This window comes from Eretmochelys imbricata, chromosome 1 (assembly GCF_965152235.1).
Source record: "Eretmochelys imbricata isolate rEreImb1 chromosome 1, rEreImb1.hap1, whole genome shotgun sequence".
Classification (NCBI taxonomy): Eukaryota; Metazoa; Chordata; order Testudines; family Cheloniidae; genus Eretmochelys; species Eretmochelys imbricata.
The window spans coordinates 285,001,603-285,029,471 of record NC_135572.1 but is presented as its reverse complement, the minus strand read 5'-3'; the positions used below and the strand labels follow the sequence as shown (position 1 = coordinate 285,029,471).

At 42.1% G+C, this 27,869-nt stretch overlaps 1 protein-coding gene across 1 annotated transcript in view; it reads left to right on the top strand.

Annotated features, from left to right (window-relative positions):
* Positions 1 to 27,869, top strand: part of TMTC2 (transmembrane O-mannosyltransferase targeting cadherins 2) — a 380,329-nt gene that overhangs the window by 184,330 nt on the left and 168,130 nt on the right. Inside the window, exon 3 of the mRNA XM_077807709.1 lies at positions 25,357 to 26,185. Coding sequence (XP_077663835.1) covers positions 25,357 to 26,185 — 829 coding nt within the window. The remainder of the gene's footprint in view (positions 1 to 25,356; positions 26,186 to 27,869) is intronic.

Below are 27,869 nucleotides of genomic sequence, written 5' to 3'. Positions count from 1 at the left end.
TAGTTTGCTCTTGTGCCCATAATAATATCTCTTTGAAAAACTGGCAACTGTCTTCAATGGTTTTTCCCCTTAGACTTGCTTCCCCTAGAAGCTTTCTCCACCTTCTGAAATAAAAAATTGTCCCCAATACATTCCAAGAACTTGTTGGATAATCTGTGCCCTGCTGTGTTATTTTCCCAACAGATGTATGGGTAGTTGGAAGTCTCCCATCACCACCAATTCCTGTGCTTTGGATGATTTTGTTAGTTGTTTAAAAAAAGCCTCATCCACCTCTTCTTTCTGGTTTGGTGGTCTGTAGTAGACCCCTACCATGACATCACCCTTGTTTTTTACCCCTTTTATCCTTACCCAGATACTTTCAACAAGTCTGTCTCTTATTTCTATCTCAACCTCATTCCAAGTGTATACATTTTTTATATATAAGGCATCACCTCCTCCCTTTTTTCCCTGCCTATCCTTCCTGAACAAGCTGTATCCTTCTATACCAATATTCCAGTCATGAGTATTCTCCCACCAAGTCTCCGTGATACCAACTATGTCATAGTGTGTTTATTTACTAGCATTTTGACGACTTCTTGCTTATTCCCTTGCAAATCAACCTGGGTTTATGGGCAATAGATTCTGTCAAACTAACTTGCTATCTTTTTTTTATGACATTGCAAGTTTGGTTGATAAAAGTAATAGTGCTGATGTAATATACTTAGACTTTTGTAAAGCGTTCGATTTGGTACCATATGGCATTTTGATTATAAAACTAGAACAATATAAAATTAACATGGCATACATTAAATGGATCAAAAACTAGACGATAGGTCTCTAAATGTAAATGAGAGATTGTTATTGAATGGTTGTATTTCCAGTGGGGATTGGTTTTTGGCCGTACACTATTTTAAACATTTTTTCAATGACCTGGAGGAAAACATAAAACCATCACAGAAAAGTTTATAGATGACACAAAATTTGGAGGACTGGTGAATAATGAAGAGGACAGGTCACTGATTCAGAGCGATCTGTATCGCTTGATAATCTGGGAGCAAGCAAACAATATGCATTTAAATATGGCTAAATGTAAATGTATACATCTGGGAGCAAAGAATGCAGGCCATACTTACAGGATGGGGGACTCTATCCTGGGAAGAAGTGTGTCTGATAAAGATTTGTGGGTTGTGGTGGACGTGAGCTCCCAATGTGGTGCTGTAGCCAAAAGCAGTCTTGGGATGTATAAGCAGGGAGGGGAATCTCAAGTAGGAACAGAGAGGTTATTTTACCACTATATTTGGCACTGGTGCGACTGCTGCTACTGTCCAGTTCTGGTGTCACATTTAAGAAGGATATTGAAAAATTTGAGAGGCATTAGAGAAGACCTGCGAGAATGTTTAAAGGATTAGAAAACATGCCTTATAATGATAGACTCAAAGAGCTCAGTGTGTTCAACTTAACTTATTTACATTGGGAACAAATATTTAATAATAGGCTGTTCAATCTAGCAGAGAAAGGTATAACATGATCCAATGGCTGAAAGCTGAATTTAGACAAATTCAGACTGGAAATAAGGTATACCATTTTATCAGGGAGGGTAGTGAGCCATTGAGAGAACTTATTGAGTGTTATGGTGGAATCTCCATCACTGACCGTTTTTACATCAAGATTGGAAAATTTTCTAAAAGATGTGCTCTAGGAATTATTTTGGGGAAGTACTATCACCTGTGTTACCCAGGGGGTCAGAGTAGATGATCATAATTGCCCATTCTTGCCTTGGAATCTATAAGTCTATTAATATTTCAATATACATAATTATTGTCACCTTTATTTTGGTGGAGGCACTCAGATGAGGAAGAAGGGACGTATATGTGCATTAATACAGTTAAACATAGAATATCAGGGTTGGAAGGGACCTCAGGAAGTCATGTAGTCCAACCCCTTGCTCAAAGCAGGACCAGTCCCCAATTTTTGCCCCAGATCCCTAAATGGCCCCCTCAAGGATTGAACTCACAATACTGGGTTTAGCAGGCCAAGTTGGTTGTAGGAAAGTAGGGTACATCCACACAGGGATAATAGCCCCGTGGCATGACTGTGGCTGGCCTGGTCAGCTGACTTGGACTCAAGGGACTTGGGCTGCGGGGTTAAAAAAATTCCTGTGTAGACACTTCGGCTGGAGCTCAGTCTCTGGGACCCTCCAGTCTCACAAGGTCCAAGAGCTGAGGGATCAGCCTGACCTCAAATGTCTACATAGCAATTTTTCAGTCTGTGAGCTTGAGCACCGCGGGCCTGAGTCAGCTGGCCCTATCCCCATGTAGACATACCCATAAATGTCAAGGTGATATAATCTGAATTTACCAGTTGAGGAATACAGTAGAATCTCAGAATTACGAACACCAGAGTTATGAACTGACCGGTCAACCACACACCTCGTTTGGACTTAGAAGTATGCAATGAGGCAGAAGTAGAGACGAAAAAAAAAAATAGGGCTATCAAGCCATGGGGGGAAAAAATTGCAATTAATTGCATGATTAAAAAATTAATCACAATTAATCGCACAATTAATTGCACTGTTAATAATATAATGTCATTTATTTAAATATTTTTGGATGTTTTCTACATTTTCAAATTTATTGATTTCAATTACAACATGGAATACAAAGTGTACAGTACTCACTTTATATTTATTTTTTTATTATAAATGTTTGCACTGTATAAAAAAAAAAAAAAGGTATTTTTCGGTTCCCCTAATACAAGTACTGTAGTGCAATCTCTTTATCATGAAAGTTGAACTCACAAATATAGAATTGTGTATAAAAAACTGCATTCAAAAATAAAAGTGTAAAATTTCGGAGCCTGCAAGTCCACTCAGTCCTACTTCTTGTTCAGCCAATCACTCAGACAAACAAGTTTGTTTACATTTGCAGGAGATAATGCTGCCTGCTTTTTGTTTACGTCACCTGAAAGTGAGAACAGGCGTTCTCATGGCACTGTTGTAGCTGACATTGCAAGATATTTAGTGCCATATGCACTAAAGATTCATATGTCCCTCCATGCTTCAATCACAATTCCAGAGGATATGCGTTCATGCTGATGATGAGTTGTGCTTGATGATAATCCAAAGCAGTGCAGACCGGTGTGTGTTCTTTTTTATTATCTGTATCAAATGCCACCAGCAGAAGGTTGATTTTCATTTTTGGTGGTTTGGGTTCTGTAGTTTCCACATCAGAGTGTTGCTCTTTTAAGACTTATGAAAGCATGTTCCACGCCTCATCCCTCTCAGATTTTGGAAGGCACTTCAGATTCTTAAACCTTGGGTCAAGTGCTGTAGCTATCTTTAGAAATCTCACATTGGTACCTTTGCATTTTGTGAAATCTACATTGAAAGTGTTCTTAAAATGAACAACATGTCCTGGGTCGTCATCAGAGACTGCTAAAACATGAAATATACGGCAGAATGCAGGTAAAACAGAGCAGGTAACATACAATTCTTCCCCAAGGAGTTCAGTCACAAATTCAATTAACAGATTATTTTTTTTAACGATCCTCATCAGAATGGAACCATGTCCTCTGGAATGGTGGCCAAAGCATGAACGGGCAAACAAATGTTTAGCATATCTGGCACATAAATACCTTTCAGTGCTGGCTACAAAAGTGCCATGCAAATGCCTGTTCTCACTTTCTAGTCACATTGTAAATAAGAGGGCAGCATTATCTCCTGTAAATATAAACAACTTTGTTTGTCTTAGCGATTGGCTGAAGAAGAAGTAGGATTTGTAGGCTCTGAAGTTTTACATTGTTTTGTTTTTTGAGTGCAGTTATGTAACAAAAAATCTACATTTGTAAGTTGTACTTCCATGTCAAAGAGATTGCACTACAGTACATGTAGGTGCTGAATTGAAAATACTATTTCTTCCGTTTATCATCATACAGTGCAAATATTATAAAAAATAATATACACTTTGATTTCAATTATAACACAATACAATATATATGAAAACATAGGAAAACATCCAAAATATTTAATAAATTTCAATTGGTAGTCTATTGTTTAACAGTGCAATTAAAACTGTGATTAATCGTGATTAAGTTTTTGAGTTAATCGCGTGAGTTAACTGTGATTAATTGACATCCCTAAAAAAAAAAAGCAAATACAGTACGGTGTGAAACATAAACTACTTAAAGGGAAAGCAGCACTTTTGCTCTGTATAATAAAGTTTCAAAGCTGTATTAAGTCAATGTTCAGTTATAAACTTTTGAAAGAACAACCCCAATGTTTTGTTCAGAGTTACGAGTGTTTCAGAATTACAAATAACCTGCATTCCCAAGATGTTTGTAACTCTGAGGTTCTACTGTACTGTGTAATTTAGAGGCTAGTGAAGAGAGACTTGTTGCGGTGACACTGCAGACCCTGACACAATATCTTGCTCGCTCCTTCCACCCATTATTAGCAAACCAAATTCAAAAAATCAGAAAACTAGAACTCATGAGCTGTATTTTCAACATGTGATGCAAATAAGGGCCCTATCCCATGGAAGTGTATTATGGTATCTGTGCCATTAATATCATGTGGTAAAAAGAGCAGGAAGTTGCCAGGGGACTATTCTGAGGGTGGAGTTTGTTCATGTGGGACTTCGTATTTTGTCTGTGGAGTAATGTTACTTCCCATTGTTGTGTCGTTCTTTTGCCAGTCACCATCCTGTCTCAGAGCACAATTTGCTTTGTTTATACTTTGTGGTGCCTTAACTTGGGCAACCCAGTTCACTTGCTTTGTTCTTCTGAATTATGTAAACCTGCTAGTCTATACCAATCTGTGTTTTATATTAGAAGCACTTATTAAAAATAAATAAACAAAAAGCCCACATCAGGAATACTTTGAGGGCAATTAAAGGATTTTTGTTTCTGATGTTTTTACTCAGTGATGTGAGTGTCTGTGTAATATAATATATCCTCTTCTAAGTCCTGTCTTTTTGAAGGTCTATAAGAAATCCCACACTCATTAAACAGCTTTCTATTATGATAACTTGGAGAGGAGACTGCCGTACCTCAGTCTTCCCACTGACTGAAGTCTCATTAAAAAATTGTCTCTTTGTTTTCAAAATGCTCAGCTCCTGAGCTCAATTCCTTAATGAGACTGGAATGTATTTCATAATGGCTGGTTTGTTGCACCAAAGCCACACAGAAGGTAGCAGTTTAATTCGCTGATGCTAGAAACACTTTTGCAATGCAATAGGCCTGCTAAGGGGAGATGGATAGAGAGGAATCTCTTTCTTTTTCCAAATTCAATTACTTTTGTACCACCTTTAATTTCTCCTTCTGTTAGATTTTTTTTTTCCCCCTTCAGGTGTGAAGAAAACTATATACTGTATTAAATTCAAAAGTATTTGGATAATGTAACTGAAGATTAAAAAAACAAAACTTTATTTTCTCTAAAAGATTACTTTCTTCACATTTCCTTCATAAAGGCTGGATTGTTTCACAACTAAACTAATTTGACTACAGTGCATTGCCTGGTGGGAAGTGTTAAACCTCTTATTTTAAGTTAAACAAGATTACTGTGAAAGCTGGCATTCGAGTAGCTGTTAGTATAATGGGTTAGGGGCTCCAGTACCCACTTGCAGTTCCAGTAATTGAAATCTTTAGGTACTTCAGCTTCTAATAGTTTAGAAGTAGCTTGCCATCAATATGCACGAGATTGCTAACTGCTTGATTTCCTCACATTAACTTAATGAAGAAGAAGGAGTCCCCATGCCAACTATAACACCATGAAATGGAGGAAGTCTTGCTATCCATTCTCTTTACTTACTGTTTCCCATTCTAGTTCTGCATTACTGAAGTCAATAGGAGCTTTGCCACTAACTTGGGCTGTGGATCAGACCCTAATAATGCATTTTATGTTTTTAAAAGTATTTAGTGCTGTATTAGCCTCATAGGAAAATGAACTATATTAGAGGTAAGTTGAAAGCAATCTTGCAGCATGTATACTTCATGGGTAAAATGGCAAAAGTAAACAGGACCACCTGGTGTGGAATGTATCATTTTTCCTAACTTGCTGCTCAAATTTCTTATGAATTTTCAGTGGTGGCTAAACATTTTTATGTTTTATGCACTTTTACGGTGGTATATCCTTGCAGCATTAAGGCATTCATTATTTATGTAGCTGGCAAATGATATTTGCTGAGAAATGTCTAATTTGTTCTTTCCATTCTTTTTCTAATAGGCTTTCATTCCAATTTCTAATTTAGTACAATAAATGGGGAATAAATAAAAACACAGAAATTAGCATAGGACATAGCAAGTTCTCTCTTTTTCAAATTAGTCTTTGAGCATTGCTGATTCCATAAGAAATAACTTGATATAACAAAAAGGGGAACAAATGAAATACTGTTATTAAAATGTTAATTTACCCAGTTCTTCTCGTCTGAGGTTCACAGTAGTGCTGGTCAAGGTTTCCAAAGAATGCCCTTAGGTTTCCAAAGAATGCCCTTTCTCTTTCTTCCTTAAGCTTTGAACATTTATTTGCTGCTCTCTTTAATCTGGTAAGTTTGAAATATTCAAACATATATCACCAGCATTATACTACAATGCTTTATATAGTTATCTGATTAGCTACAGGTGTGTTATGCTACACCATAGGCATGACTGGGGTGGATGACAAGTAGGCTTTTAGTTGTGCTTCAGAAAATTTGTTTTTGACTTGGGAGTATGGTAGGACTTCCTCATAGTGTATTTAGAAACCCAGGTTTCATCAGTGTTGGAGACCTTCTACTGCTATTTGCATTGTTTCTGATTTACTTTTAATCTGTTGCAGGGAGTGACTTCTGACCTTTTGGAATGTAATTCCTCGTTTGTTTGCAAATGACTGATCTAGAGACTTGCTCCTGAAACTTGCTGATTGTTATGATGCCCCTAGCTAGTTCTATCTTACTTTGGCTCCCACCATATGTAGAAATGTGACATTGTAACATGGGCCAATCGAAAGCTTTCAGAGATCACATCTAGGTCATGTCAGCCAATTATTAGGCTTTACTGACTTGCAATGAGCACTATAAATACCTCTTGGATAAGTGGCCAGCAGGTGATACACTTTCTTGGTTGTGTGACAATAGGAAATTTGCTCCTACTTCCAAAGGTACTGGTTTATGTCATCACAATAGTCCAATAATGAGCCAAGTGCTATTTTTCCTATGCTCCAGAATTCACACCTGGATCGATCAGTCTTCAGCTGTCATTAAGACTGCGCCCATCACAACACGTCCGCCATTCTTCTTGCACTCTTGCCTTTCTTCTTCACGTTCGTCTGAAACGTTTAACAATGTTATCTTCCCATCTTCTTGGAGGCCGACCGGGTGGTCTTTTCTGTTCTCGTGGGTACCACTCAGTAATGATTGCGGTCCACTTATTGTCCGTGAGCCGTGCTGTGTGGCCCGTCCATCGCATCTTATTATGTCTGCTTTCCACGACAATATCTTTCACCCCGCTGCGTTCTCTGATTATTTCATTTGGGATGTGATTCAGAAGGGAAATTCCCAACATAGCTTGTTCCATTGCCCTTTCAGCTACTGACAGCTGCTGTTCTTCTCTCTTCGTCAGTGCCCACGTTTCACTGCCATACAGCATGGCTGGCAGCATTGTTGAATTGAACATATTTGTACGTGTGGTCTTGTCGATTTTTCCCTTGAGGATGTCCTTGATGGAATTAAACGCACACTATCCTGCCCGAATCCTACGCAAGAGTTCTCCGTTCAGGTCTTGGTGCATATTAACTTCTTGGCCCAAATATATATATTGTTCCACTTCTTTGATTTCTTCTCCGGTTACCGTTATTCAGGCTTTTCGTAAGACATCTGATCACATGTATTTCGTTTTGCAGCAGTTCATTTTCAGGCCGACCTGATTTCTTTTCTGTCGAGTCTTCGTAGCATGCTCTGCAGGTGGTTGGTGCTTTCGGCAATTAGTACGATGTCCGTGAATCTGAGATGGGATAATCGTGATCCAGTTATGTTGACACCACTCCTCCAATTGATCTTGTTCATAACAATTTTGAGGCAGGCGGTAAATAGTTTCAGTGAAATCGTATCTCCTTGCTTTACGCCTTTCTTGATTGGGATGCGGAGGGGAGTTTCGAGGACAGTAATGTCTGTTGAAGGAAGCGAATACTGGATGTACAACAAACGGATGTACTGCGTGTTAATGCCCTGCTCTGCAAGCACCTTTAATATTGCGTTAAACTCTACGCTATCGAAGGCCTTTTCATAGTCGACGAAAGCAATGCACAGCGAGAGTTTGTATTCCCTCACTCTTTCTAAGGGTAAATATATGGTCAATTGTGCTGAATTTTTTTTGAAATCCTGTCTGCTCTCTCGGCTGTTGTTCGTTATCACCTTTGTGAAGAGCTTGTAGATGTGAGAGAGCAGGCATATAGGGTGGTAGTTCTTAAGATTTTCTCTATCGCCCTTCTTGTGCAGCAGGATGGTATTCGACTCCTTCCAGCTTGATGGTATTTTTCCTTCTTCAAGATATTGACTAAATCTTAAAGCTAGGGCCTTTCAAAGTTTTTCGCCTCCTGCAGAAATAATATCTGACGTTATTCCATATTTGCCTGGAGCTTTCCCCTTCTTCGTCTGCTGTAGTACACTTCGGACTTCACTGACGATTATTGGGGGGATGCGTTCTTCTGACTCTTGGAGCGCTGGGAGAGGGACGTTGATTCTTGATTTGAACAGTTCTGTATAGAAGTCCTTGCAGACCTCCTCCATCCCTGCTCTGTCTATTACTGTCTCTCCTTCCTTGTTTTTCAATGCTGTTATGCTCAATCTGTACTGCATCAGTTCCCGCTTGCATGTCCTGGGGCTCTTGCATGATTCAGCTGTTTTGAGGAGCTTTTCTTTCCGGAAGTTCTCAAAATTGTCCTTCAGTTTTCGCCGTATAAGCTTGCACAGAATGGCGTACTTGAGGTTGTTATCCGAGCTCCTTTTCATGTTTCTCCGCTTCTCCAACAAGCTTTTCATTTCATTCAAGATTCATACACTTGTGGGAGTGTAGGCCTAGATGACCTGGAGGGTAGCTTTTGACTCCATTTGAAGATGCAGCAACCAATATGTGATGATATTAGCTGGCATGATATGACACACAGTGAGGGTTGTCCTTTTCCATGTTGGCTGGGATGTAGAAGCTCTTTACACCAATATTCCACATGAGGATGGACTACAAGCTGTCAAGAACAGTATCCCTGATGAGGCCACAGCAAACCTGGTGGCTGAGCTTTGTGACTTTGTCCTCATCTACAACTATTTCAGATTTGAGGACAACTTATAACTTCAAGTCTGTGACACTGCTATAGGTATCTGCATGGCCCCACAGTATGCCAACATTTTTATGGCTGACTTAGAACAATGCTTCCTCAGCTCTCGTCCCCTAGTGCCCCTCCTCTACTTGCACTACATTGATGACATCATCATCATATGGACCCACAGGAAGGAGGCCGTTGAAGAATTCCACCATGATTTCAACGACTTCTACCACACCATCAACCTCAGCCTGGACCAGTCCACGCAAGAGATCCACTTCCTGGACACTACAGTGCAAATAAGTGATGGTCACATAAACACTACCCTATACTGGAAACCTACTGGCTGCTATACTTACCTACATGGCTCCAGCTTCCATCCAGGACATATCACACAATCCATTGTCTACAGCCAAGCCCTGAGATACAACCGAATTTGCTCCAATCCCTGAGACAGAGTGAAACACCTACAAGAGCTTTATCAAGCATTCTTAAAACTACAGTACCCACCTGGGGAAGTGAGGAAACAGATTGACAGAGCGAGACGGCTACCCAGAAATCACCTACTACAGGACAGGCCCAACAAGGAAAATAACAGAAAACCACTGGCCATCACGTACAGCCCCCTGCTAAAACCTCTCCAGCACATTATCAACGATCTACAACCTATCCTGGAAAACAGTCCCTCACTCTCACAGACCTTGGGAGGCAGGCCAGTCCTCGCTTACAGACAACCCCCCAACCTGAAGCAAATACTCACCCTCAACTACACACCACACCACAGAAACACTAACCCAGGAACCAATCCCTGTAACAGACCTCATTGCCTACTGTCCCCATATCTACTCTAGTGACACCATCAGAGGACCCAACCACATCAGCCACACCATCAGAGGCTTATTCACCTGCACGTCTACTAATGTTATATATGCCATCATGTGCCAGCAATGCCCCTCTGCCATGTACATTGACCAAACCGGACAGTCCCTATGTAAAAGAATAAATGGACACAAATCAGACATCGGGAATGGTAACATACAAAAGCCAGTAGGAGAACACTTCAATCTTCCTGGACATTCTATAACAGATTTAAAAGTAGCTATGCTTGAACAAAAAAACTTCAGAAACAGACTTCAAAGAGAAACAGCAGAACTAAAATTCATTTGCAAATTTAACACCGTTAATTTGGGCCTGAATAAGGACTGGGAATGGCTGGCTCATTACAAAAACAGCTTTACCTCTCCTGGAATTGACACCTCCTCATCTGTTGTTGGGAGTGGACTACATCCATCCACCCTGATCGAATTGGCCTTGTCAGCACTGGTTCTCCACTTTTGAGGTAACTCCCTTCTCTTCATGTGCCAGTATAATAATGCCTGCATCTGTAATTTTCACTCCATGCATCTGAAGAAGTGGGTTTTTTACCCACGAAAGCTTATGCCCAAATAAATCTTAGTCTTTAAGGTGCCACCGGACTCCTTGTTGTTTTTGTGGATACAGACTAACATGGCTACCCCCTGATATTTGGCACAATGGTGTGATGCTGATTTACTACAATGGAGCTATACCGATTTATACCAGCTGAAAAACTATATTATTTATACAACAACCAGAAATGTGCATTTCACATGAGACATTGCAAGACATGGTTCCTGCTCTAAAACACCTTCATTCTAAAATTTTTGACGTAACAAAATGTGTATGGGTGAGTTGTGGGAAGGGATGGGGCAAAAAGAGGTGTGGATTGCAATGCAATTACTTGATCAAATTAGGAACTCACACCTCTTGGTGGTTCTGCCAATTTGCTGTTGTTAAATATAGAAAGATAAAGAAAAGAGATGAATATCATTAACTCATTCATTTTGGATGTCACAGAAGAGTTTCCAGGAAGATCAAAGTAGGGAGTGCATTTTATGCATAGGAAGTGGCATAAAAAAGTGCCAGAGATAATCAGTGGAGAAGGGGATAAATGGGGTATTAAGTCAAATATCATTAGCGAGTGGAAGAGGGAGGGCATCACAAGCTAACAAACAAGGTCAAACGAGCATAGGAATGGATTTTTGTCATTTAAATTTGATAGGCTGGAGAAGAGGGGAGGCATTGGAGAGATTCCAAGTGTAGTGGTGTGATTGGATAGAGAGGCTAGGAAGGTGTTTTTAACCGTCACTCTTTGGATTAGCTGGAGGGAAGCAATATGAGTGTCAGTAAGGCAAAATAACAAGAGATTGCAGAAATCAAAAAGGAAATGTTCAGGGCACAGATGAGAGTTATATCTGTCAGGGCAGAAAAGATTTGAATGTTTCTACAAAGCATGTATTTGTTTTTGGTAAAGGAGTGAGAGGGGTTTCTGCAATCAAAACCACTAAAAATGCCTCTGGATAGCAGGCAGAGGAAACATTAAACCTGATCTAAATCAGTGTTCATTTTCTTTTCCCAGATGAAAATGACTGGTTAGAGGATTTATGAGGGTGTCAAAATTTATGGCAGATGGGCTGGATTAGGACTCAGAAATACTGTAATCCAAATCTTTACTGCCAAGTATTACAGAGATCTCCTTCTGCTGGGCTACTCTTAATACACAGTCAGAAGGAGCAAGCACTGTGGAGACTGAGAAGGATGAGTTGCTAGTGGAACTGCTTAGTCTGGCAGAGGTAGCTGAAAAACTGAATTTCATTTTCTGCAAAAAACTTCTAGGAGGAAGCTATTTCTTTATTTTCGGGAAAATGCATCAACAGAATTTTCTGATCACCTACAGAAAATAGTTTGGAAAATGCTGAGAAAACTTTGGTTTGGGTCAAAAAGTTTTAGATTGCAAATTTCTGACCAGCGCTGAGTGTTTTATCATGAAGAGGAAAGGCCCTAGTGTGTCCCAGAAGCCAAGTCAGATGGTTCATGGAAGTAAAAGTTTCTCTTTTGAACGAACACTGGGATAAAATTGGTGGACACTTCTAATTTGTGGGATGGAAGGTTAAAGTATTTTAGTGCTGAATCTTAGTGCAGCATTGTAAATCTGCAGTAGTGCCACTGAAGTCAATGACAGTTATGGTAGATGTCTGTGGGATAACTCCAGCTACCAGTATGATACATATGTGACGTTGCTAAAAAGTTTGCCAACTTCTGAGAAGACCCAGGTCTGGAGTAGCACAGCAAAATAGTCTCTGGAAAGGAGTTCAGAAAGAATCATAGAATCATAGAATAACAGAGTTGGAAGGGACCTCTGGAGGCCATCTAGTCCAACCCCCTGCCCAGAGCAGGACCAATCCCAACTAAATCATCCCAGCCAGGGCTTTGTCAAGCCTGACCTTAAAAACTTCTAAGGAAGGGGATTCCACCACCTCCCTAGGTAACGCATTCCAGTGTTTCACCGCCCTCCTAGTGAAAAAGTTTTTTCCTAATATCCAATGTAAACTTCCCCCACTGCAACTTGAGACCATTACTCCTTGTCCTGTCATCTGCTATCACTGAAAATAGTCTAGATCCATCCTCTTTGGATCCACCTTTCAGGTAGTTAAAAGCAGCTATCAAATCCCCCCTCATTCTTCTCTTCCGTAGACTAAACAATCCCAGTTCCCTCAGCCTCTCCTCATAACTCATGTCTTCCAGTCCCCTAAACATTTTTGTTGCCCTTCGCTGGACTCTCTCCAATTTCTCCACATCCTTCTTGTAGTGTGGGGCCCAAAACTGGACACAGTACTCCAGATGAGGCCTCACCGATGTCGAATAGAGGGGAACGATCACGTCCCTCGATCTGCTAGCAATGCCCCTACTTATACACCCCAAAATGCCATTGGCCTTCTTGGCAACAAATGCACACTGTTGACTCATATCCAGCTTCTCGTCCACTGTCACCCCTAGGTCCTTCTCTGCAGAACTGCTGCCTAGCCATTTGGTCCCTAGTCTGTAGCGGTGCATGGGATTCTTCCGTCCTAAGTGCAGGACTCTGCACTTGTCCTTGTTGAACCTCATCAGATTTCTTTTGGCCCAATCCTCCAATTTGTCTAGGTCCCTCTGTATCCTATCCCTACCCTCCAGCGTATCTACCACTCAGTTTAGTGCCATCCGCAAACTTGCTGAGGGTGCAATCCACACCACCCTCCAGATTATTAATGAAGATATTGAACAAAACCGGCCCCAGGACCGACCCTTGGGGCACTCCGCTAGATACCGGCTACCAACTGTACATGGAGCCATTGATCACTATCATCTGTCTCTGATGCAGTAATGAGATGCCTTTTAAGTATAATTGTTTTCCCCCATCCCTATCCTTCAGTCTTCTGATTTCTCCTTATTTTAATTTTCCTTTCTCTTCCTTCAGTTTGTCTCATTTTGCCCTGTCATTCTTCCCACAAAACAGCTACGAAAAACAGTAACATCATGGTTATACAAGAATCCAGTCTAATTTATTTCTTCATTTGCCTATGTTTTATACAAAATTATTTTTTCCTTCAAAATATGAGGTAAGATGGAGAAAATGTAGATTATTTGACCTTTAAAACACAGCCACATTATTATTTGTTCACTGTTACTAAAGTTGTAAGAGTACAATTGTAACACAAGCAGTTTGCAATCTGTATGTATGGCACCGTTTAATATTCGTAGTGTTGGATGGAATGTTCCTTGGCTTAAATGTCGATTCCCCCACCCCTTTTAATTTTAACTTTTTACATTAGTCTGGATTATTATACATAAACCACTTAGTTTTCTCCTTTTTCAGTAAAGTGTTTCTTTCTCTACTTCATCTCTTGTTCCACCCAATCCAACCTCCGCAATTCCTATGAGTTCTATCTACCTTCCCATTATTAATTCTACCATACTATTGATCTTTCCTTCCCTTGTCCCTTCTGTTGTCTCTTCTGAAACACTTCCCTGTACTAAAGACTTCCTTTTTTCTATCATTTAAAAAACCTTCTTTATTTTTAAATGTTATCAAGTAGATTTAATGTACAGTAATAAACCAAACAAATATACTAATATACTCCAGTGCAGAGAGCCTACCCCAAAACCCTAGGTATCACTTAAGCCAGGGGTTCCCAAACTTGGTTCGTGGCTTGTTCAGGGTAAGCCCCTGGTGGGCTGTGAGATGCTTTGTTTACCTGAGCGTCCGCAAGCATGGCCGTTTGCAGCTCCCAGTGGCTGCGGTTTGCTGTTCCCGGCCAATGGGAGCTGCCAAAAGCAGCACAGGCCAGGAATGGCGAACTGCAGCCAGTGGGAGCTGCAAGTGGCCGTACCTGTGGACGCTCAGGTAAACATTGTCTCATGGCCCGCCAGGGGCTTACCCTGAACAAGCTGCGAACCAAGTTTGGGAATCCTTGACTTAAGTATAAACGTACTGTACAGTGGATGTATACAGTTTGTGGGGGCCTAAGTCCTGAGGTAAATAGTGCTCTAAATTCATGACAAAATAGTAGAAATAGTAGTAGTTTGTTTTTGTATAGTGATTGGCTTTACAGGTGTTACTAATAGTAATCAGGTTTATTTGTGGTAATGTCTAAGGGCCAACCCAGAATGGGGCCCCATTGTACTAGGCACTGCACACACACACTAAGAGGTAAGTAGACAAGACAGACATGATGGGGAAGGCGGTAGAACACACAAATAGAGTGAACAACGTGATGTTAGACAGGATGTTAGTTCAGTGACTTTTTTATTTGTGGATTTGTGTAGGAGGGAATAAGATAAATTGGGAGGAAAGGGATAAGAAAGGGTTAGGGGGACAGGGCAGGGGAGAAGAGGGTAAGAGGCGCAGGTGTGGAATGAAGCTGAGGTGAAGAGAGAGTTAGAGCAAACAGCCTATCAGCACAGGGCAGAGAAAATCCAGTCAAAACTATAAAAAGTTCTCAATAGACTCATAGACTTTAAAGGTTAGAAGGGATCATCATGATCATCTAGTCTGACCTCCAGCGCACTGCAGGCCACAGAACCTCACCCACCCACTCCTCTAATAGACCAATAAACTCTGGCTGAGTTACTGAAGTCTTCAAATAATTATTTAAAGACTAACTTACAAAGGGAATCCACCATTTACTTTAGTTTAAACCAGCAAGTCATCCGGAGCTCATACCACAGAAGAAGGCAACCTCCCTGCCCCCTGCCAAGGTCTCTGCCAATCTGATTCAGGGGGAAATTCCATACCGACTCCAAATATGGTGATCAGTTGATCTTTGATCATGTTGGCAAGACCCCTCAGCCAAACACCTCGGAAAGAATTCTGTGTGGTAACTCAGAGCCCTTCCCATTTAATGCCCCATCTCCAGTCGTTGGGGATTTTTGCTAATAGCAGTCCGAGATGGGCCACATGCCATTGTACGCAATCTTATCATACCATCCCCTCCATAAACTCATCAAGCTCAGTCTTGAAGCCAGTTGGGTTTTTTGGCCCCACTCCCCTTGGAGGGCTGTTCCTGAACTTCATTATTCTGATGGTTAAAAACCTTCATTTAATTTCATTCCTAAATCTGTTGGTGGCCAGATTATATCCATTTGTTCTTGTCAACATCAGCGCTTAACTCCAATAACTCCTCTCCCTCCCTGGTATTTATCCCTGTGATGTATTTATAGAGAGCAATCATATCTTTCCCTCAGCCTTCATTTGGTTAGGCTAAACAAGCCAAGCTCCTTGAGTCTCCTCTCGTAAGGTACGTTTTCCATTCCTCTGATCATCCTAGTAGCCCTTCTCTGCACCTGTCCCGGTTTGAATTAATCTTTCTTAAACATGAGAGACCAGAATTGCACATGGTTCAGGATGAGGTCTGAGTGTCCAAAAGTCCCTGCTTTGGCTACTTCTGCTCCTACCTGCTGGAGTCAGTGGCTGACTCCTCTGCAGTTTTTCCCCAACGCTAAAAGGTGGTAGTTGTGGCAGGAGGGAGGCATGTGGCTCTCCCTCCCCCCATGTGGGGGGTGTCCCTGCACAATTCTGGGTTGGGGGGGTGCCTGGAGGGGAGGGAGAGATGGCCCTCTTAGTAGGAGACATTGCACTAACAGCATATAGTTATTCTAAAAGTAATCACAGCATAGTTTAGGTTAGGGCTGTCAAGCGATTTATCAAGCTATTAAAAAAAGTAACCATGATTAATCACACTGTTAAATAACCATGAATACCATTTATTTTAAATATTTTGTTTACTACATTTTCAAATATATTAATTTCAATTGCAACATAGAATACAAAGTGTGCAGTGCTCACGTTATATTTTTTAGTTTACAAGTATCTGCACTGTAAAAAAAAATTGTATTTTTAATTCACCTCATATAAGTACTTTAGTGCAATGTTTTTATCAAGAAAGTTGAACTTACAAAAGTAGAATTATGTAAAAAAACCTGCATTCAAAAATAAAACAATGTAAAACTTTAGAGCCTACAAGTCCACTCAGTCCTACTTCTTGCTCAGCCAATCACTCAGACAAACAAGGTTGGTTACAATTTGCAAGAGGTAATGCTGTCAGCTTCTTGTTTACAATGTCACCTGAAAGTGAGAACATGCGTTCCTCTTCGAGTGGTGTCCCTGTGGGTGCTCCACTCTAGGTGTCGGTACGTCCCTGCGCTGGAGATTGGAGATTTCTCGCAGCAGTACTTGGTTGGGGGAAGGGCGGGCACAGGAGTCGTCTCGTGCAAACATTGTCACCTCATGGAGCGCGCGCTCCCCCGACCGTCCCTCAGTTCCTTCTCAACCATCTGCAGCTGCAGACAGAGCTCCACGGCAGTGCTCTCTTTGATACTTTCTGGGATTGGGGGGGAGTTTCAAGTTACATAGGAACTTCTTTTTAGTCTATACTTAGTTACATTGTTTAGTTACTCTTAGTGTATACATAGTTATTCTTAGAGGTCACCCCCCCCCCAAAAAAAAAAAAGAGAGAAGAAGGAAGACTTTCTCTCCTTTACTCCCCGTTTGGGAACAGTTTCTACAGTTTACCATTACAGTTAACCCTTATCTCTCGAGACGTGGGATAACTGCAGTCATGCTGGGCTCCACAGGATTTAAAAAGTGTGACTCCTGCCGTGAACTGATGCTGGTCTCTGACGGCCACACATTCTGCATTCGCTGTCTGGGAGAAACTCATATCTCCCAGAAATGCATACATTGCACCGACTTAACAACAATGGCAAGACGTGACCGGGATCTCTGTTTGAAAATGCTTCTGCTGGAGAAGTCCCTCCAACCTCCGCAAGAGACGTCCTCTGGGGAGTTTCATAAACAGAGATCCCTGAGCTCTTATAAGGCTCCGACTTCCAAAACTGTCAGGAAGTGAGCCTTGACCTCTCCAGCAAGAGTCTCTCAGACAAAGAGAGCTTCCCCAGTGAGGTCTTTACCCTCAGTTCTCCACTCATCCAGAGTGAGCACTTACGAGGCACCCGGCTCCTCCGGCACCATCCCTCAGCGGACCCCTGCTGAGCCCCAACGCGTGGCACCGGAGTTGAGATGTCAAGTCTCCACGGCACCGAGTACCTCAGTGCAGAGCACGGCACAGGCAGTGGCACCGCGACCAATGCTGCCGCCACCAACACCGACTTAAGACTTGCTGCCGCCTAACAAGCCGAATCCAGCACTGGTCGGCGCTCCAACGGTCAACCGCAACCCCAAGGGAGGACCAGCGCAACTCCTGCATCCTGCTGACATAGCAGTTTCTTTGGCACCGCAGTCACCACTGCTCAGCACCAAACACTCCCCGAGCTACATAGCATGGTACCATCCTTCATCTCCTGCACCACTCTCTACGCATACTGGCGAGGAAGGAGACGTGCAGGACAATGGCTTCTCCTCTCAACGTTCATCCCCATCACAGAGGAGACCTACATGGAATGCTGTGAAGCCTATGCCTCATCCCTCCAAGCATTCACAGCCCTAGTATGCACTGCACAGCACTGGCCTTACCCATTAACACCTTACCCCATGCAATGGCCAAAATGGGGTCCTTGGCCCCTATTCTGGTCCCCTTTCCCCAGCAACAAGAGGTTCTAGAGTACACCCATCATTACCACATAGAGAAACCTCTGACCCCCCTGAGAGAGAGATAGAAGAGGAAGAGATACTATCTCAGGCAGACCTGGATGATTCACCACCTACCCCACATTCATCTTCTGCACCAGACAAAGTGGTGACGCCATGTACCCCACGACACCAGATGACCTGAAACAGTTCCAAGAACTCTTCAAAAGAGTAGCAAACAGCCAAGAAATTGCCTTACATGAGGTGCAGGAGAATCATAAGTTGTTAAAAATCTTACAACCGGCATCATCGACCAGATTGGCCTTCCCGCTGATACCACTGATCCCACGGGTCATCTGCAAGATATGACCCGACAGAGCATATATGATTCTCATTGTCCCCACATGGCCCAGATAGACTTGGTTTCCATACCTTTCATGTCTAGCAGTCTGTGCCCCACAGCCGTTGCCTTTCCGGACGGACCTCCTGTCCCAGAAAAAGGGTCTGATGCTCCATCCAGACCCAGCGAAACTCCATCTCAAAGCGTGACTCCTCTCTGGTTCCAACATGGGGAATTGAACTGTTCAGAGAAAGTAAAACAGGTATTACTAAATAGCCGTCGCCTCACCACTAGAAATACTTACCACCACAGGTGGAGAAGATTCTCCCTTTGGTGTCAGCAAAAACAGCTGGATGCAACCAAGGCGCCTCTATCTATGATCCTAGACTACCTACTAGAACTGAAGGAAATGGGGTTAGCTATAAGCTCTATTAAAGTACACCTCACTGCCATTACAGCCCTCCACGCACAGATAGAAGGAGCTTCAATATTCGCTCTCCCGATTACATGGCGCTTTCTAGCAGGTATACAGAACACGTACCCAGAAGTATGCCAACCTGCACCACCATAGGATCTCAATCTTGTGCTCAAATGTCTCACAAGACCACCCTTCAAACCTCTAGTAACCTGCTCGCTCCTTCATATGTCAATGAAGGTTGCATTTCTTGTGGCAATCACGTCTGCCAGACATGTCAGTGAAATAGCAGCACTGATGGCTGAACTACCGTACACTGTATTTACCAAAGACAAAATTATGTTACGTCCTCACCCAAAATTCTTGCCCAAAGTGGCTAAAATTTTCATATTAACCAAACCATACACTTACCTCCCTCCTATCCCAAGCCACATAACGACTCTCGAGAAGCAACGTTGTACATGCTAGATGTCAGACGGGCCGTAGCCTTCTACTTGGACAGAACTAAACCATTCCGCAAGTCACCAAGACTATTCGTCTATACAGTATTGACCCAAAGACTCTCCAAATGGGTCTCTACCTGTATTCAAACTTGCTACCACCTGCATCACAAAGAACCCCCCATGGACATCAGATCCCACTCAATGTGAGCCATGGCGACATCAATTGCATTCTTGAACAATGTCCCCTTAATAGATATTTGTAGAGCTGCAACCTGGTCATCAGAGCACACTTTTGCAAAGCATTATGCTATCACCCAAGGCCTTGTCTCAGACTCTGTTGTTGGCCTTACAGTGCTCTCATCACAAACTTATACATAACTCCGAACCCCTACCATTCCTGGTGGGGTACTGCTCTACCAGCACCTAGAGTGGAGCACCCACAGGGACACCACTCAAAGAAGAAGTTACTCACCTTGTGCAGTAATGATGGTTCTTCGAGATGTGTGTCCCTGTGGGTACTCCACTACCCACCCTCCTCCCCTCTACTTTGGAGTTCACACAGCCGAGCTCTGTGGTAGAGAAGGAATGGAGGGACGGTCGGGGGAGCACACGCTACAGGAGGTGCCAACGGCTGCACGAGACAACTCCTATGCGCGCCCTTCCCCCGACCGAGTATTGCTGAGAGAATCTCCAATCTCTGGCGCAGGGACGCACCGACACCTAGAGTGGAGCACCCACAGGGACACACATCTCAAAGAACCATCGTTACTGCACAAGGTGAGTAACTTCTCCTTCACATGGCACTGTTGTAGCTGGTGTTGCAAGATATTTACGTGCCAGATGCGCTAAAGATTCATATGTCCCTTCACGTTTCAACCACCATTCCAGAGAACGTGCTTCCATGCTGATGATGGGTTCTGCCTGATAACAATCCAAAGCAGTGTGGACTGATGCATGTTCATTCACATCATCTGAGCCAGATGCCACCAGCAAAAGGTTGATATTCTTTTTTGGTGGTTTGAGTTCTGTAGTTTCCGCATTGAAGTGTTGCTTTTTAAGACTTCTAAAAACATGCTCCACCCGTTGTCCTTCTCAGATTTTGGACAGCACTTCAGATTCTTAAACCTTGGGTTGAGTGCTGTAGCTGGTTTTTTTTAGAAATCTCATATCGGTATCTTCTCTGTGTTTTGTCAAATCTGCTGTGAAAGTGTTCTTAAAATGAACATGTTATAGCAGTCTCGGATGATGACCCAGCACATTAAATATATGCAGAATGCAGGTAAAACAGAGCAGGAGACATACAATTCTTCCCCAAGGAGTTCAGTCACATATTCAATTAACACATTATTTTTTTAATGTGTATCATCAGCATGGAATCATGTCTTCTGGAATAGTGGCTAAAGCATAGAAGGGGCATACAAATGTTTAGCATATCTGGCATGTAAATACCTTTCAACGCCGGCTACAAAAATGCCATGCAAATGCCTGTTCTCACTTTCAGGTGACATTGTAAATAAGAAGCAGGCAGCAGTATCTCCTGCAAATGTAAACAAACTAGTTTGTCTGAGTGATTGCCTGAAAAAGAAGTAGGACTGAGTGGACTTGCAGGCGCTAAAGTTTTACACTGTTTTGGTTTTGAATGCAGTTATGTAAAAAAAAAATCTGCATTTGTAAGTTACACTTTCATGATAAAGAGATTGCACTTCAGTACTTGTATGAGGTGAATTGAAAAAATACTGTTTCTTTTATCATTTTTACAGTGCAAATATTTGTAATAAAAATAGTATTGAGTACTGTGCACTTTGTATTCTGTGTTGTAATTAAAGTCAATATTGAAAATGAAGAAAAACATCAAAAATATTTAATACATTTCAATTGGTGTTCTATTGTTATAAATGCGATTAATTGCAATTAATTTTTTTGAGTAAATTGCGTGAGTTAACTGCAATTAATTGACAGCCCTAGTTTAGATGTAAAGGTTACTTACAAAATAGAGTTTAGAGGAAGGGAGAGTTTTTGCACTCTTGCCGTTTTGTGATGTATGAATAAGACCTGAAAGGTTTTTTTGGAGATGGTGGGGGTGATTCTGCTTCTCTTGTCTTAAATATAAAGAATTTCAAACCTACTTTTCACTGGTTTGTTGGGGGGGGGGGGGTCTCAGAAATTTGAACTTAACTGAAGGGGGTCAGTTGTGGGACTTAAGGGAGATTTCCCCTCAGTTGTTTTAGTTAAATAGGTATTAAGAAAACAAACAATACAACAAAGCAGTCCCCAAAATCTGAGAGAGCTCATTTCCCCCCTCAGTCAAGTTTCACTAGCTTAGTACTTGGGATGTCTTAATCTTGCTAGTTCTTTAGTCTTCAGTATAGACATGACCGGAATTTCTAATTCAAAAATAAGCAGCACACCCTCCTCTCCCAGCCTCTTCTTTTTAAAAAAAAAAAAATGCAAAGCCTTGCAGTCCTCCTTTATACTTCATAAGAGAGCAAAAAGGGCACAAACCCAATTTACTTTCCCCTTTTGTAGGTCACTTTAAGAATTGAGAGTTGGCTGTGCACACAGTCCATAGAAAAAGAGTTCCAACATATCTGAGCCTAAGGAGGAAAAGTATGCGGTTTTACAGAGGGAAATGATAGTGGATGAACGGACAAATCAGAAGCTGAACACCCAATTACAAGTGAGGGGAATAAATGAAAGCACCACCCTATAAATGCAATAAAGCTGGGATTTGAAAAGCTTTGTTAATAAAATATAGACTCAATTTTCAGTTCTAGTGATAACCAGTCCAGCCACCTAAATAAAAGCATGACATGAGTGCGAAGAGGATAACATTCTGCTACTCATTTGATGTGTTATCTAGATGGCAGATAAAAAGTAGGCTATTACAGTAGGCTAGCCTGGGAATAAATAAATCATAAAGTGTAGACCTATATTTTGATCTCTGCTGAACTTCCTGATTTCTAGAGAGATTAAATAGATAAAATCTAATATATCCAGGATGGACAGGGAAATATATGGACTCAAAAGAGACTTTGGAATTCTTCAGAGTTGAAGCAGTATTTTTAAGTGGGAGTAACTGATCTCAAATACAGGAACTAGTATGGTATAAAATAATCCGTTTATTCCCTGCTAAAGCCTCCATTTCCTCCCTGGGTGAATTTATCTACATTACATGAAATATTCTTGGATAGGCATTCTTGGATAGGCAATCTAAATAAATCTTTAAAAAGAAATAAAAATCTGCATGTGATTAACAGATACGTGATGATGATGATGATCAAAACCATGTCATATAAGAAGGGGTCCAGTAGCCTGTAGATATACAGAAACTGTAAACAATAGGCCCCAAACTAAGCCCTGCAAATACCTATGGTTCATGAGATCAAGGGAACGTTTCCCCAGAAAGAACAAGAGCGAACTATTTGAAAGATGTAGGACCATGTGAAATCCTGAATACCAAACAGCCAGGGCACAACAAGGGTATGAATACATAGCATTAAATATGGAGAGTACGTTCTAACAAAATTAAAATGACACTATTATAGTCATGGAAAATGACATCAAAATCCCTACAGAACATCTGGAATTATTTAGCTAACAAGAAGTTCCTTAACAAAGACTCCGAATTAGAGCAGTGTGAACAACAGATTTTTTTGGTTCAGTGACCAACCCAAAAATGTAATAAATAAACAAACAGTTTGTTTTGGATTGATTTAAAATGAAAAATCTTCTGAATTTTTTGTCACCTAAAAAAGTAAAATCACATTTTGGGTTGAATGCAGTGTTATGTTTTTCCTGAAATGAAATGCTTTGTTTCATTTTTTGAGGTTTTTACTTTCTAAAATGAAATAAAGTAAAATTCAGAATAAATTTTGAATCAGAATTGAAATGTTTCATTTCACAGATGTCAAAATGAAACATTTTGACTTTTACTTTGGGGAGTTTTTGACTGAAACAATTTGGCAAATTTGACACAAATTTGTAAAATATTTGTCAATCCAAATCTGCAATTTTGAAGTACAGTTTAGTCTGAAATTTTTTGCTTAGCTAGCTCTGTTTATAAATAGATCACTGTTCTATTTTTAATTTTTAAAGTTCATTTATTTTAGCTGTGTTGGAGAGAAAATGGCAGAATGAATGCCAAGCCGGATACCAGTGCTTCTGGGAATGCCAGCCTGGGCCCCCAACTCCAGCTAAGGAGGGTGGCAGGTCTCCTGCCTTCAGAAGCCTGTCTGTGGCCAACTCCCCCTTCTGTCTGAACAGCGGCATGTAATGCTGTCAGCCCCTCTGGGGGGTGCAGTCAGCATCCATCTCACAGTTGTCTTGTGGCTGATCTGCCCAGCGTGGGGGCTGCTTCACTGGGGTGTTGAGTTCCCTCCTTTGCCTGTCACCAGCTCTCACTAAGGTTGTTGGCCTTCTGGAGCATCCTCCTTTGCATCTAGCTTGCAGCCGAAGGCACAAACCTTGTGCACAGGAGCAAGTTGACACCTCACTGCCTCCCACCGGGCATTGCCATCCTGTGCAGGGGTGAGGTCACTCCCTGAGCAGTTCTCCTCACAGGTCGCTGCTCCCCACTTGGAGTCTCTTTTTTGCATTGCCCTTCTCAGCTAATGTGTTGTGTGTGGACACAGCCCCTAATGTGAACAAAGACCTGGACCCTGCAGCTCCAGGCCAGGCCATGATTGAAGAGATGCCATCGGTGTGGGGCTCGCAGCAGCTGCTGGGCAAGAGGGACCCTGGCTTTGATTCCACCTGGCAGTTCCTGTGGTCCTAGACAGCAGCAGGTTCAGGAGACTGGGTGTTCTGCACTGGTTAGACTCTGCACTGAGCTCTGGGAGTGGGCGGGGAGAGTGTGGGGGCTAAGAGCTCCATCTTGTTTTCTGAGGCAATAGTACTCTTACCCCATACACTTCATGGGGCTCACATTTCTAAGCAGTGAAGTGGACAGTTCCAAATGACCTTTCAGTAAATCAGTTTCCACTGAATCATCAGCCCTAAACACAAACTGATATGTGTCAAACTAGTAATGTGTCTGTTATATTGGTTCTGTGCCACAGTAACTCCATTGAAGAAGACAGAATTGCACCAGCATAAAATCAACATAAAGTAGAGCGTCACCTAAAGATATGGCAAAATCTGGCTGATAACATAACTCGGGTGGGTTCAGGAATGGGGAAGAGATGAATCATTCAAACCCATTCACCTTTTACAACACTGATGTGAATGCTGTGCGCCTCATGTAGTGGCTGTTAGGCGTGAGCTGGTGACTTCAGTTCAGTTCCTAAAACACAGGTGTCCACGTTTCAAACAACGTCATCGCAAAGTGACTCCGTTTGTAGCAGTCTCAGTTGAGACACCAAATATGAAATCTGAGACTCTCGTATCCTTGCAAACTCCCTTCACTTTTTCCAGGTGAAGTACACTGGGGAAACTTGCACTGGATAAACTTCCAATTTCCAGTGCTGTTGGGATAGCACCTTTCACAAGCTGTAAATTCAATTATTATCAATAATGAGGACAGCACAGTAAATATGTAGCCACAAACAGTGGCAAAGAATGAGTAAAAATAAATAAATAAATAAAGTTGAATCCCACAGAATATTTCTCCAGGGTAGGATAATCAAAGTATAACCCAACGACTCTGGGGGTTCATTGTTAATAGGGATTGAACTCACCACCTCTGGATCTAGAGGTATGAGCCTCTACTGACTGAGTTAAAAACATCCAGCTCTTGATAGTTTACAGGCTGTAGCAGACTCTCAAATCTCTGTGGTTCATACGCTAAAAAGGCACAGAGAGCCCCATGGTGCATGTGTGGGAAAGTAAAGCACACTAAAAATAATCCCAACTCTATGATATGTCATGTTCTCTTTGTAGTTTACAAAGTAGTTTCAGCACTCATCATTATGAATTAAAGTCTGTGATGTTAATTTTTATTGATGAATCTTTCTTTATTTTTGGTTTCAGAGGAAGAATTTGTCCCTTTTCTTCAGCATTGGTTTATTGACTTTCTGGGGGACTGCACTGCTGGGTGTCCGCTTGTACTGGATGGGCAACAAGCCACCAAGTTTTTCCAACTCTGATAACCCAGCAGCTGACTCAGACAGTTTTCTTACACGCACTCTGACCTTTTTTTACTTACCGACCAAGAACCTCTGGCTGTTGCTGTGCCCGGACACCCTCAGCTTTGATTGGTCTATGGATGCTGTGCCTCTTCTTAAAACAGCCAGTGACTGGAGGAATCTACACACTGTGGCCTTCTATGCTGGACTCCTCCTCCTTGCCTATTCTAGCTTGAAGAGTTCCAGCAATAAGAGAGAATGCAATGGGAAAACTGTAATGAATGGCAAGCAGAATACTAATGGGCATAGCTGCCACTCAGACATGGAGTACAAGAGTTTGGAGCTGAAGTCCAGCTTTGCCTCAAAAGAAGAGAATGGCATAAAAAAACATGTAATCCAGAGACCTCAGCTTCCTTCAACTGAGAACATTGTACTTCTGTCTCTGTCTTTGTTAATAGTGCCCTTTGTTCCTGCCACAAACCTATTTTTCTATGTAGGCTTTGTAATAGCAGAGCGTGTACTCTATATTCCTAGTATGGGCTTCTGCCTGCTGATTACAGTGGGTGCCAGGTCCCTTTATGTCAAAGCCCAAAAGCGCTTTCTGAAGAACTTGATTTTTTATGCCACTGCTGCATTAATTCTTTTCTATGGACTCAAGACTGTTGTCAGGAATGGGGACTGGCAGAATGAGGAGATGCTGTATAGGTCAGGGATAAAAGTAAACCCAGCTAAAGGTAATACACTTACCATGGTGAATGTTTTGTTCCTGCCTGTCTGTGACTGTCTTTTCTTTCTAGGTTTATCAGCTGTGTTTAGAGAAGAAATGTATATTAGGTGCAGTAATGCACACATTGGTGCAGGAAAAAGAACGCAAAGCAGGAATCATTTTGATTAGGTATCACAGATTTGATATTAACATGCAGAAAATTGGGGGAAAAACAAGGTAAGAAGATACTTTATTTAATAATCTGTGTTCTGTTTTTTGGAATTAAAGATGAAACATTGGCATTACAGACTCTGCCCAGTAATTTCCATTACCTGGTATCTGTTCTCCCTGATAGACCTCCTTTAGTGACTTTGCTATTGGATATGAACAGGAAATATGAGAAATAATCAAAGAGAACTTGAGGGAAGTTCTGTTTTTAAATTTCAAATGATGTAGGTAACACTGATATCACATAACAAAGCTGGGTTTGGGTTATTCAAACCGGCAGGTGACTGTAGCCCATATTTCCAAGCACTATGCAGGGTTTTAGCCAAACAGGCGTACCTTAATGTGTTAATGCATTAAAGGCATTATGTGAGAGACAAGGTGGGTGAGGTAACACCTTTTATTACGCCAACTTCCGTTGGTGAGAGAGACAAGCTTTCACGCTTACAGACAGTTCTTCAGCTCTGCGTAAGCTCAAAACCTTGTGTCTCTGAGCTAAAGAAGTTTGTCCAATATATTACCTCACCCATCTTGTCTCTCTAATATCTTGGACCAACACGACTACAACGATACTGCGTTAAAGCATGTGTCAGATATTTGAGGTGTCACGGGGCACAGACTCACCGGTGGCACCTCCGCTTGTTGTCCTTGGGAATTAGCGTTCCAGCCTCCGGAGCGCCCTCTTCAGGCCGGTGTCTCGCCTTACTGCTGGTTCCTGTGTCCCTTCCAGGACCCCAGTGCCCCTTTCACTGGGTGCTGCCTCCTGGCAGTACCCCACAGTTCTGGGTCTCCCCCTCCCAGGGGAACCCCCCACCCACTATCCCTACCTCTCCTCAGTCGTAGGCTCCTGCCAGTCACCAGCTAGCTCCCGCGCCCTGGGGCAGACTGCAGTATGAACCACTCATCACAGGCAAGGTTGGGTTTGGACCTGCTGCCTCTGCCTACCCGTGGCTGCCCATGCAACCCCCGTACCTAATAGATTTTACCAGGCCTGCAGCCTGGGGCTTTCCCAGGCTGGAGCTCCCAGGCTCCCTTGGCCTTTCCCCAGCCCTGCTCCAAACTAGGTCCTCTATTCAGGTCTCTGCAGCCAGGTCCCTCCCTCTCAGAGCTAGAGAGAGAGTCTTCTGGGTCTCTGGCCCACAGCCTTCCCCAGTCAGCCCTGCTGCCTTCCTTCTACAACAGCCCTTTCCCAGGGCTATCTGAAACCCCTCTGGGCCCGAGCGGGTGTCCACTCTGCTACATGAAGCAATAGAAAAGTACCTCACATTAAGCCTGCTTTATTTACAGCCCAATGGACTTAGAAGGGGTCTATTGATTGATTTTTTATGTGTGTTATGAAAAAAACTAAACAGCATTTTAACTTTTTTCACTTAGTAGTGTCCTAGAGTACTCTGCTCAACAGCTCATCACATGATGCTGAATCAGTAGTTGATGCTGACCAACCTGTGCTTTGGGTAAGAGCAGGGGTGGGCAAACTTTTTGGCCTG